Source organism: Bombina bombina, chromosome 1, assembly GCF_027579735.1.
Source record: "Bombina bombina isolate aBomBom1 chromosome 1, aBomBom1.pri, whole genome shotgun sequence".
Classification (NCBI taxonomy): domain Eukaryota; kingdom Metazoa; phylum Chordata; class Amphibia; order Anura; family Bombinatoridae; genus Bombina; species Bombina bombina.
The window spans coordinates 546399302-546411305 of record NC_069499.1 but is presented as its reverse complement, the minus strand read 5'-3'; the positions used below and the strand labels follow the sequence as shown (position 1 = coordinate 546411305).

The following is a 12004-nucleotide window of genomic DNA, read 5'->3' as shown; positions in this document are numbered from 1 at the left end:
TGCTAGCCTGCAGAGCTTTATAGTTAAAATCTTTGTCTGCGGATGTGTCATCTAAGTCTAAACTTTTGGCTATTCCTTACAAGGGAAAGACCTTGTTTGGACTAGGTTTGACGGAAATAATTTCTGACATTACGGGGGAAAGGGTCATTTTCTCCCTCAGGATAAGAGAAACAAACAAAAGGGACGTCAGCGTAATTTTCTTTCCCCTCGAAATTTCAAGGGAAATCCTTCCACTTCCTCTTCCAAGCAGGAGCAGTCCAAACCTTCCTGGAGACCCAATCAGTCTTGGAATAAGGGAAAACAATCCAAAAAGCCTGCTATTGAATCAAGAACAGCATGAAGGGCCTGCCCCCGATCCAGGACCCGAACTTGTAGGGGGCAGACGTTCCTTCTTCACTCAGGCTTGGGTTCGAAATGTTCAGGATCCCTGGGCGGTGGACATCGTATCCCAGGGATACAAACTAGAGTTCAAGACCTTTCCTCCCAGGGGCAGGTTTCAGCTTTCAAGATTATCTGTAGACCAGACAAAAAGAGAGGAGTTCTTACACTGTGTACAGGACCTCTCTGAACCGGTGGTGATAGTTCCTGTTCCGATGCAGGAATGGGGTCTGGGGTTCTATTCCAATCTGTTCGTGGTTCCCAAAAAGGAGGGAACCTTCAGACCAATTTTAGATCTCAAGAGTCTAAACAAATTCCTCAGAGTACCGTCCTTCAAGATGGAAACTATTCGTTCCATTCTTCCTTTGATCCAAGGGGGTCAATTTATGACAACCGTGGATTTAAAGGACGCGTACCTGACTGTTCCCATCCACAGGGACCATCACAAGTTTCTAAGCTTTGCATTTCTAAACAAACACTTCCAGTTCGTGGCTCTTCTATTCGGCCTTTCCACAGCTCCCAGAATTTTCTCGAAGGTTCTGGGATCCCTGTTGGTGTTGCTCCGATTGCGGGGCATTGCAGTGGCGCCTTATTTGGACGACATCTTGGTCCAGGCTCCATCCTTTCAACAAGCAAGATCCCACATGGAAATGTTATCTTTCCTGCGATCTCACGGATGGAAAGTACATTTGGAAAAGAGTTCCTTAGTTCCAAATACAAGGGTAATCTTCTTGGGAACCATAATAGATTCCTTATCACTGAAGATTTTTTTGACAGAAGTCAGGAAATCAAAGATTTTTTATTCTTGCGTAGCACTTCAGTCCTTTCCTCGGCCATCAGTGGCTCAGTGCTTGGAGGTAATCTGGCTGATGGTAGCGGCAATGGACATCATTCCGTTCGCCCATTTCCACCACAGATCTTTGCAGTTAAACATGCTCAGTCAGTGGAACGGAGATTATGCGGATTTGTCTCAGCGAATACAGCTGGAGCAGAAGACAAGAGATTCTCTTCTTTCGTGGTTGTCTCAGGATAATCTCTCCCAGGGAACATGCTTTCACAGACCCTCTTGGGTGATTGTGACAACAGACGCCAGCCTTCTGGCATGGGGAGCAGTCTGGGGCTCTCTAAAGGCTCAGGGAACTTGGACTCAGTCGGAGTCTGTTCTGCCCATAAACATTCTGGAGCTGAGAGCAATCTTCAATGCTCTTCTGGCCTGGCCCCAGTTAGCCCCGGCCCAGTTCATCTGGTTCCAGTCAGACAACATAACTTCAGTGGCTTACATCAACCATCAGGGAGGAACACAGAGCTCCGTAGCCATGACAGAAGTAGCTAAGATAATTTTCCAGCCTGATTCTCAAATGGGGTCAGCCGGAATTGGATCTCATGGAAGAAGGAACGACTTATACACAATCTGTGGTACGTGCTCTAAAATTCTATTTGCAGGCGACTAACGATTTTAGTCAATCTTCTGCTCTGTTTGTGGTATTCTCTGGAAAACGTAAGGTACAGAAAGCTACAGCTACTTCTCTTTCTTTGTGGCTGAAGAGTATTATTCGCTTTGCCTATGAAACTGCTGGACAGCAGCCTCCTAAAAGAGTTACGGCTCATTCTACGAGGGATGTTTCCTCTTCCTGGGCATTCAAAAATGAAGCTTCTGTGGAACAGATTTGCAAGGCTGCAACTTGGTCCTCTTTCACACTTTTTCAAAATTCTATAAATTTGACGCTTTTGCCTCAGCTGAGGCCTCATTTGGGAGAAGGGTTCTTCAAGCAGTGGAGCCATCCGTTTAGGTTCCCTGTCTTGTCCCTCCCTTATCATCTGTGTACTCTAGCTTGGGTATTGATTCCTAATAGTAATTAGATGATCCGTGGACTCATCGTGTCATTAGAAAGAAAACAAAATTTATGCTTACCCGATAAATTTCTTTCTTTCTTGACACGATGAGTATATGGCCCGCCCTGTTCTTTAGACAGGTTGTTGGTATGTTATAACACCTCTGCACCTTGTTGCTTCCTTTCTCTCCTTTACTTTGGTCGAATGACTGGGGTTGGAGGGAAGGGAGGTGATATTTAACAGCTTTGCTGTGGTGCTCTTTGCCGCCTTCTGTTGGGCAGGAGCAATATTCCCCAATAGTAATTAGATGATCTGTGGACTCATCGTGTCAAGAAAGAAAGAAATTGATCAGGTAAGCATAACATTTTTTTTTTTTCTTTCATGATTCAGATAGTCAATTTTGCTTCATATCTTGGTATCTTTATTTGCAAAAGCAGGAATGTAAGATTAGAAGCCAGTCCGTTTTTGGTTTAGCACCTGGGTAGCCCTTGCTGATTGGTGGCTAAATGTAGGATTAAATTAGAAAGTTGCTCAAAATTGCATGCTCTATCTGAATCCTATCCCTTAAACTTTCTTGATTTAGATAGCGCATGCAATTTGAAACAACTTTCAAATGTGAGTTCTGTCATCAATTTTGCTTCATTTTCTTGTATCCTTTGTTGAATAGTAGGTCCACAGGCAGCAGTGAGTTAGCTGGTGATTGGTAGCTGCACATATATATCTCTTGTCATTGGCTTACCAGATGTATTTAGCCTTAACCCAGTAGTGCATTGCTGCTCCAGAGCCTACCCTTCAACATGTGACGGGGTGAACAAAGCAAATTTGATAACATAAGTAAAATGGAAAAATGTTTAAATTTGCAAATACTGTCTGAATCATGAAGGTTTCATTTTGACTTTATTGTCCCTTTTAATAGAAAGTTATTTACTACATTATGTATCTTTAACTGCAACTGATATGTCTGATAGCACAGTTGTGTTACATGAGTGCTATTGTTTTTCCAGCTTATAGGCCGAGGTCGTTATGGTTCTGTGTACAAAGGATCACTAGATGAGCGTCCTGTGGCGGTGAAAGTCTTCTCCTCCAACAACAGGCAGAACTTCATCAACGAAAGGAATATTTATCGCACCCCTCTACTGGAGCATGATAACATAGCTCACTTCATTGCGGCAGATGAGCGAGTGACTTCAGATGGGCGTCTGGAATATCTCCTAGTTATGGAATATTACGCAAATGTAAGTGTTAGGATCCAAAGGGTTAAATTCGTACACATAAAAACAATGTGTAAACAGCTGCAAGATACTGAGGGAGTTAGACATATGCGTTTGATCAATGGCACAGTTGGATTTGAATGGCTGTGGCGTTGCAAGGAATGTGTATTCCTTGAAGTCATATTGCATTTTAGGAAATTGTTAACAGTTTGGAGTCTGAGTCAAGAAATTCCAGAGACAGATATAAACTTGGCAATGCATTATGTTTAAGAGACTGTAAAAGTGGAAGAGAATTCCAGGATGTTTCAAAAGGTCATATGTTTTGAATATCTTCCTTTTAGCTACTGGGGGAGAAAACATTCAGTATGTAAGACAATATATATACTTTTTTTTTTTTCTACTTGAAAACATAAATTACAAACAAAGCAATGAGTGAAACTACAGTGCATCCAAACAATATTGCCATGTTTCTTACATAAATGTCAATGATCCAATTGGCAATATTTTTTTTTTTCTGTCCCATGTTCCTATTTCTGTCTAATTATGTGCCTCTTTATTTTTGTTTTTACAGGGATCGCTGTGCAAGTATTTAAGCATTCACACTAATGAATGGCTTAGTTCCTGTCGCCTGGCACATTCGGTGACCAGGGGTTTAGCATATCTACACACAGAGTTACAACGTGGAGGTGAGAGTCAGGAACCAGCAACTTATAATTGAAATCTACTATTTCATTTACAAATTGAACATGATATAACGATGCGTGTGATGTGTTTAGTTCTTTATCATGTCTTTATAGTAGTCTGGATAATTTAAATACTATATTTCAGTTTTTAGACAAACGACCTGTTGTATAATACATAAGATGGTATATATAACATTATTTTAGGCAATAATGAGTCCTTTATTTGAAATAGTTATTTTGAAAAGTATGACGAATCTTAGGCTATATATGCCTGCTAATGTAGTAACTTTATTATATAATTGCTTCTTAAACAGATCTCTATAAGCCTGCAATTTCCCACCGGGACCTCAACAGCCGTAATGTACTGGTAAGGAGTGACGGTACCTGTGTGATCAGTGACTTTGGACTATCTATGCGTCTTACTGGCAACCGATTGGTGAGGCCAGGAGATGAAGATAATGCGGCAATCAGTGAGGTGAGAGAAGAAATACCACTGTGTTCTATATGGCAGACTCATTTAAAAATATTTTAGTAAAGCAACAGATCCATAATATGAGGTCATTGTAGTATTATTATTATTATTCATTATTAGTCTTTGTATTTTCCAATTCCCTTGTTAATTTCTTCCACACTGAGGTTTTTTGCTTATTAGAAATGCACTTTGTATTTCTTATGGAACTATGGAGTGCCACTAAGTCTGCTCTCTTTAAATAAGCCAAGCATAATCGGACAAAACTGGAAACTGCCAGAGGAAATAAATTACCAAACTTTCAACAGTGTAAACAGTGGTAATATGTATCAGAAGTTTGTTCTCAAATTTAACCTTGTTTTCAATTGATGACTGCAGCTCTTTTGCTAAACAACATGCTCAACATGGGATTTAATGTACAATTTACAAGGATATTACAAGTTATTGAGTTCTATGTACAATATATTGATCCTAGATTATCTTTAGTACCTGTGCAGCCTGTGATTGACTGGGTTAGCACAACATCTACATTTTAAAGAACAAGGTCACATAGTTCTCTGAAGATGGCATATGTTTTATGAATGCATTAGCTGCTATGTATGAGAAAAAATAAAAAATAATCCTAAACATCTTCCCCAAAACTGACATTCACTGCAAGGGTATAAGCACGTGTGACTTGTATTGCTTTACATTTTTAGTTTACCATTTCTTTATAACATATTCATTAAAGTAATGCAACTCTACATTGCTACATAAAGATGCACCTAAGATCCAGATACTTTGTGTTGCAGGTTGGCACAATCCGATATATGGCCCCTGAGGTCCTGGAGGGAGCGGTAAACCTGAGGGACTGTGAGTCTGCCTTGAAGCAAGTTGACATGTATTCGCTTGGTCTCATCTATTGGGAGATCTTTATGAGATGCACAGACCTCTTCCCTGGTAAGGACCTGATTAAGTAGTATTTTTTTTATTCGCATCCATCTAAATTTAGGGTGTCTCACTTTTTCAAATGAGGGGCTATGCTGGATTTTTTTTTCCAGTTCATGACACCCATTAATTAATTTGGAAAAAACGTAATTTAAATATAGATAATCTAATATGAACAAACTTCAAATACAAATTCTTGCAAGTTAATTGCCCAAAATGTACGTGTATACCTGATCCAGAAGGAGAGCAGTGATGGGCCAGATGTGAAGTAGAGTAGCACGCATTGTCGCAAATAGAGGAAGAAATTGTATAAATAATCAGGAGAGCAATGGAGACAGATAAAACAACTGGAGGACTACAGTGCGGTACTTAATGCTTAGTTTGGAATCCCACAGTTATCAATATACTTTCAAATATAGGATCATAAATGATATTTCAGGTACACACATCACAAAAGGGTAACGTTGCTCACTGTTTTCTGTACCGGAGGGAGGGCAGGATAACTTTGGCAGGTGGGAAGTTTCTAGCCCTGAATGACACCCATAATGGTGGTGAGATGTTGGTGCCAAATATTAGGGTAAAAAATGAAGGAAGGACTGACAGGCATAATAAATGGCTGTTTTGCTTGTATATGGAATATAATAATGTATATGGAATCTCACTTTCAGTACTACAAGGTACTTAATAAAATGACGCATAGTAGGTTTACAAAATTGCTTGTGCTTTGTTGAACATCTCTGAAACTCTTTTTATCCTTTAATATTATTGACCATAGGGATATAGTGAAGTCTAGACGCAGAATGTCTTCTTTGTGTACATGCCTCAGTTGTAGGGCCCAAAATAGTGAAAACAAGCATATAGATTTGGTGATTCTCTTGTGAAGAGTGGACTTTTTGTTCATGATGTGGCCTTCAGAGGGAGGTCAGACTGATATGCTGCAGGATTATGAAAAGCATTTCTGTAACTATTTTGCATTCATACTGAGATTACACAATTAAAGTTTATTTAAGGGCAAACTTGTTAATACTGGAAATAAAGATTAAATAAATTTAGTTAAAGCATTGTGGCCTTTTTTACATGACGTAAGGTTTTACAATGCATTAATAGATGTATTTCTTTCTTGTAATTAGCAAGAGTCCATGAGCTAGTGACGTATGGGATATACATTCCTACCAGGAGGGGCAAAGTTTCCCAAACCTCAAAATGCCTATAAATACACCCCTCACCACACCCACAATTCAGTTTTACAAACTTTGCCTCCGATGGAGGTGGTGAAGTAAGTTTGTGCTAGATTCTACGTTGATATGCGCTCCGCACCAAGTTGGAGCCCGGTTTTCCTCTCAGCGTGCAGTGAATGTCAGAGGGATGTGAGGAGAGTATTGCCTATTTGAATGCAGTGATCTCCTTCTACGGGGTCTATTTCATAGGTTCTCTGTTATCGGTCGTAGAGATTCATCTCTTACCTCCCTTTTCAGATCGACGATATACTCTTATATATACCATTACCTCTGCTGATTCTCGTTTCAGTACTGGTTTGGCTTTCTACAAACATGTAGATGAGTGTCCTGGGGTAAGTAAATCTTATTTTCTGTGACACTCTAAGCTATGGGTGGGCACTTTGTTTATAAAGTTCTAAATATATGTATTCAAACATTTATTTGCCTTGACTCAGAATGTTCAACTTTCCTTATTTTCAGACAGTCAGTTTCATATTTGGGATAATGCATTTGATTTAATCATTTTTTCTTACCTTCTAAAATTTGACTCTTCCCTGTGGGCTGTTAGGCTCGCGGGGGCTGAAAATGCTTAATTTTATTGCGTCATTCTTGGCGCGGACTTTTTTGGCGCAAAAAATCTATTTCCGTTTCCAGCGTCATACGTGTCGCCGGAAGTTGCGTCATTTTTTGACGTTATTTTGCGCCAAAAATGTTGGCGTTCCGGATGTGGCGTCATTTTTGGCGCCAAAAGCATTTAGGCGCCAAATAATGTGGGCGTCTTATTTGGCGCGAAAAAATATGGGCGTCGCTTTTGTCTCCACATTATTTAAGTCTCATTTTTTATTGCTTCTGGTTGCTAGAAGCTTGTTCTTTGGCATTTTTTCCCATTCCTGAAACTGTCATTTAAGGAATTTGATAAATTTTGCTTTATATATATGTTGTTTCTCCAACATAGGTGTGTCCGGTCCACGGCGTCATCCTTACTTGTGGGATATTCTCTTCCCCAACAGGAAATGGCAAAGAGCCCAGCAAAGCTGGTCACATGATCCCTCCTAGGCTCCGCCTACCCCAGTCATTCTCTTTGCCGTTGTACAGGCAACATCTCCACGGAGATGGCTTAGAGTTTTTTAGTGTTTAACTGTAGTTTTTCATTATTCAATCAAGAGTTTGTTATTTTCAAATAGTGCTGGTACGTACTATTTACTCAGAAACAGAAAAGAGATGAAGAATTCTGTTTGTATGAGGAAAATGATTTTAGCAACCGTAACTAAAATCCATGGCTGTTCCACACAGGACTGTTGAGAGCAATTAACTTCAGTTGGGGGAACAGTTTGCAGTCCCTTGCTGCTTGAGGTATGACACATTCTAACAAGACGATGTAATGCTGGAAGCTGTCATTTTCCCTATGGGATCCGGTAAGCCATGTTTATTACGATTGTAAATAAGGGCTTCATAAGGGCTTATTTAAACTGTAGACTTTTTCTGGGCTAAATCGATTGATTATTAACACATATTTAGCCTTGAGGAATCATTTTATCTGGGTATTTTGATATAATAATATCGGCAGGCACTGTTTTAGACACCTTATTCTTTAGGGGCTTTCCCAAAGCATAGGCAGAGTCTCATTTTCGCGCCGGTGTTGCGCACTTGTTTTTGAGAGGCATGGCATGCAGTCGCATGTGAGAGGAGCTCTGATACTTATAAAAGACTTCTGAAGGCGTCATTTGGTATCGTATTCCCCTTTGGGTTTGGTTGGGTCTCAGCAAAGCAGATACCAGGGACTGTAAAGGGGTTTAAAGCTTTAAACGGCTCCGGTTCCGTTATTTTAAGGGTTAAAGCTTCCAAAATTGGTGTGCAATATATAATTTGAACAATTCCTTCATGTTTTTTCGCAATTGCAGTAATAAAGTGTGTTCAGTTTAAAATTTAAAGTGACAGTAACGGTTTTATTTTAAAACGTTTTTTGTACTTTCTGATCAAGTTTATGCCTGTTTAACATGTCTGAACTACCAGATAGACTGTGTTCTGAATGTGGGGAAGCCAGAATTCCTATTCATTTAAATAAATGTGATTTATGTGATAATGACAATGATGCCCAAGATGATTCCTCAAGTGAGGGGAGTAAGCATGGTACTGCATCATTCCCTCCTTCGTCTACACGAGTCTTGCCCACTCAGGAGGCCCCTAGTACATCTAGCGCGCCAATACTCCTTACTATGCAACAATTAACGGCTGTAATGGATAATTCTGTCAAAAACATTTTAGCCAAAATGAACCCTTGTCAGCGTAAGCGTGGCTGCTCTGTTTTAGTTACTGAAGAGCATGACGACGCTGATATTAATATCTCTGGAGGGCCCCTAACCCAATCTGAGGGGGCCAGGGAGGTTTTGTCTGAGGGAGAAATTACTGATTTAGGGAACATTTCTCAGCAGGCTGAATCTGATGTGATTACATTTAAATTTAAATTGGAACATCTCCGCATTTTGCTTAAGGAGGTATTATCCACTCTGGATGATTGTGAAAATTTAGTCATCCCAGAGAAACTATGTAAAATGGACAAGTTCCTAGAGGTGCCGGGGCTCCCAGAAGCTTTTCCTATACCCAAGCGGGTGGCGGACATTGTTAATAAAGAATGGGAAAGGCCCGGTATTCCTTTCGTCCCTCCCCCCATATTTAAAAAATTGTTTCCTATGGTCGACCCCAGAAAGGACTTATGGCAGTCAGTCCCCAAGGTCGAGGGAGCGGTTTCTACTTTAAACAAACGCACCACTATTCCCATAGAGGATAGTTGTGCTTTCAAAGATCCTATGGATAAAAAATTAGAAGGTTTGCTTAAAAGGATGTTTGTTCAGCAGGGTTACCTTCTACAACCCATTTCATGCATTGTCCCTGTCACTACTGCCGCATATTTCTGGTTTGATGAACTGCTTAAGGTGCTCGATAGTGACTCTCCTCCTTATGAGGAGATTATGGACAGAATCAATGCTCTCAAATTGGCTAATTCTTTCACTCTAGACGCCTCTTTGCAATTGGCTAAGTTAGCGGCTAAGAACTCTGGGTTTGCTATTGTGGCGCGCAGAGCGCTTTGGTTGAAATCTTGGTCGGCTGATGCGTCTTCCAAGAACAAGCTACTAAACATTCCTTTCAAGGGGAAAACGTTGTTTGGTCCTGACTTGAAAGAGATTATCTCTGATATCACTGGGGGTAAAGGCCACGCCCTTCCTCAGGATCGGCCTTTCAAGGCAAAAAATAGACCTAATTTTCGTCCCTTTCGTAAAAACGGACCAGCCCAAGGTGCTACGTCCTCTAAGCAAGAGGGTAATACTGCTCAGGCCAAGCCAGCTTGGAGACCAATGCAAGGCTGGAACAAGGGAAAGCAGGCCAAGAAACCTGCCACTGCTACCAAGACAGCATGAAATATTGGCCCCCGATCCGGGACCGGATCTGGTGGGGGGCAGACTCTCTCTCTTCGCTCAGGCTTGGGCAAGAGATGTTCTGGATCCTTGGGCGCTAGAAATAGTCTCCCAGGGTTATCTTCTGGAATTCAAGGGACTTCCCCCAAGGGGGAGGTTCCACAGGTCGCAGTTGTCTTCAGACCACATAAAAAGACAGGCGTTCTTACATTGTGTAGAAGACCTGTTAAAAATGGGAGTGATTCATCCTGTTCCATTAAGAGAACAAGGGATGGGGTTCTACTCCAATCTGTTCATAGTTCCCAAAAAAGAGGGAACGTTCAGACCAATCCTAGATCTCAAGATCTTAAACAAATTTCTCAAGGTCCCATCGTTCAAGATGGAAACCATTCGAACTATCCTTCCTTCCATCCAGGAAGGTCAATTCATGACCACGGTGGATTTAAAGGATGCGTATCTACATATTCCTATCCACAAGGAACATCATCGGTTCCTAAGGTTTGCATTCCTGGACAAACATTACCAGTTCGTGGCGCTTCCTTTCGGATTAGCCACTGCTCCAAGGATTTTCACAAAGGTACTAGGGTCCCTTCTAGCGGTGCTAAGACCAAGGGGCATTGCAGTAGTACCTTACCTGGACGACATTCTGATTCAAGCGTCGTCCCTTCCTCAAGCAAAGGCTCACACGGACATTGTCCTGGCCTTTCTCAGATCTCACGGCTGGAAAGTGAACGTGGAAAAGAGTTCTCTATCCCCGTCAACAAGGGTTCCCTTCTTGGGAACAATTATAGACTCCTTAGAAATGAGGATCTTTCTAACAGAGGCCAGAAAAACAAAGCTTCTGGACTCTTGTCGGATACTTCATTCCGTTCCTCTTCCTTCCATAGCTCAGTGCATGGAAGTGATCGGGTTGATGGTGGCGGCGATGGACATAGTTCCTTTTGCACGCATTCATCTAAGACCATTACAACTGTGCATGCTCAGTCAGTGGAATGGGGACTATACAGACTTGTCTCCGAAGATACAAGTAAATCAGAGGACCAGAGACTCACTCCGTTGGTGGCTGTCCCTGGACAATCTGTCTCAAGGGATGATGTTCCACAGACCAGAGTGGGTCATTGTCACGACCGACGCCAGTCTGATAGGCTGGGGCGCGGTCTGGGGATCCCTGAAAGCTCAGGGTCTTTGGTCTCGGGAAGAATCTCTTCTACCGATAAATATTCTGGAACTGAGAGCGATATTCAATGCTCTCCAGGCCTGGCCCCAGCTTGCGAGGACCAGGTTCATACGGTTTCAATCAGACAACATGACGACTGTTGCGTACATCAACCATCAGGGGGGAACAAGGAGTTCCCTAGCGATGGAAGAAGTAACCAAAATTATTCTTTGGGCGGAGTCTCACTCCTGCCACCTGTCTGCTATCCACATCCCAGGAGTGGAAAATTGGGAAGCGGATTTTCTGAGTCGTCAGACATTGCATCCGGGGGAGTGGGAACTCCATCCGGAAATCTTTGCCCAAGTCACTCACCTGTGGGGCATTCCAGACATGGATCTGATGGCCTCTCGTCAGAACTTCAAAGTTCCTTGCTACGGGGCCAGATCCAGGGACCCCAAGGCGGCTCTAGTGGATGCACTAGTAGCACCTTGGACCTTCAAACTAGCTTATGTGTTCCCGCCATTTCCTCTCATCCCCAGGCTGATAGCCAGGATCAAGCAGGAGAGGGCGTCGGTGATCTTGATAGCTCCTGCGTGGCCACGCAGGACTTGGTATGCAGATCTGGTGAATATGTCATCGGCTCCACCTTGGAAGCTACCTTTGAGACGAGACCTTCTTGTTCAGGGTCCGTTCGAACATCCGAATCTGGTTTCACTC

At 42.0% G+C, this 12004-nt stretch overlaps 1 protein-coding gene across 1 annotated transcript in view; it reads left to right on the top strand.

Moving 5' to 3' along the window:
- The window catches only part of BMPR2 (bone morphogenetic protein receptor type 2), a 498659-nt gene that overhangs the window by 388492 nt on the left and 98163 nt on the right, over positions 1-12004 (top strand). Inside the window, exons 6-9 of the mRNA XM_053698685.1 lie at positions 3216-3446; positions 3994-4108; positions 4420-4580; positions 5366-5513. Of these exons, the coding sequence (XP_053554660.1) occupies positions 3216-3446; positions 3994-4108; positions 4420-4580; positions 5366-5513 (655 nt within the window). The remainder of the gene's footprint in view (positions 1-3215; positions 3447-3993; positions 4109-4419; positions 4581-5365; positions 5514-12004) is intronic.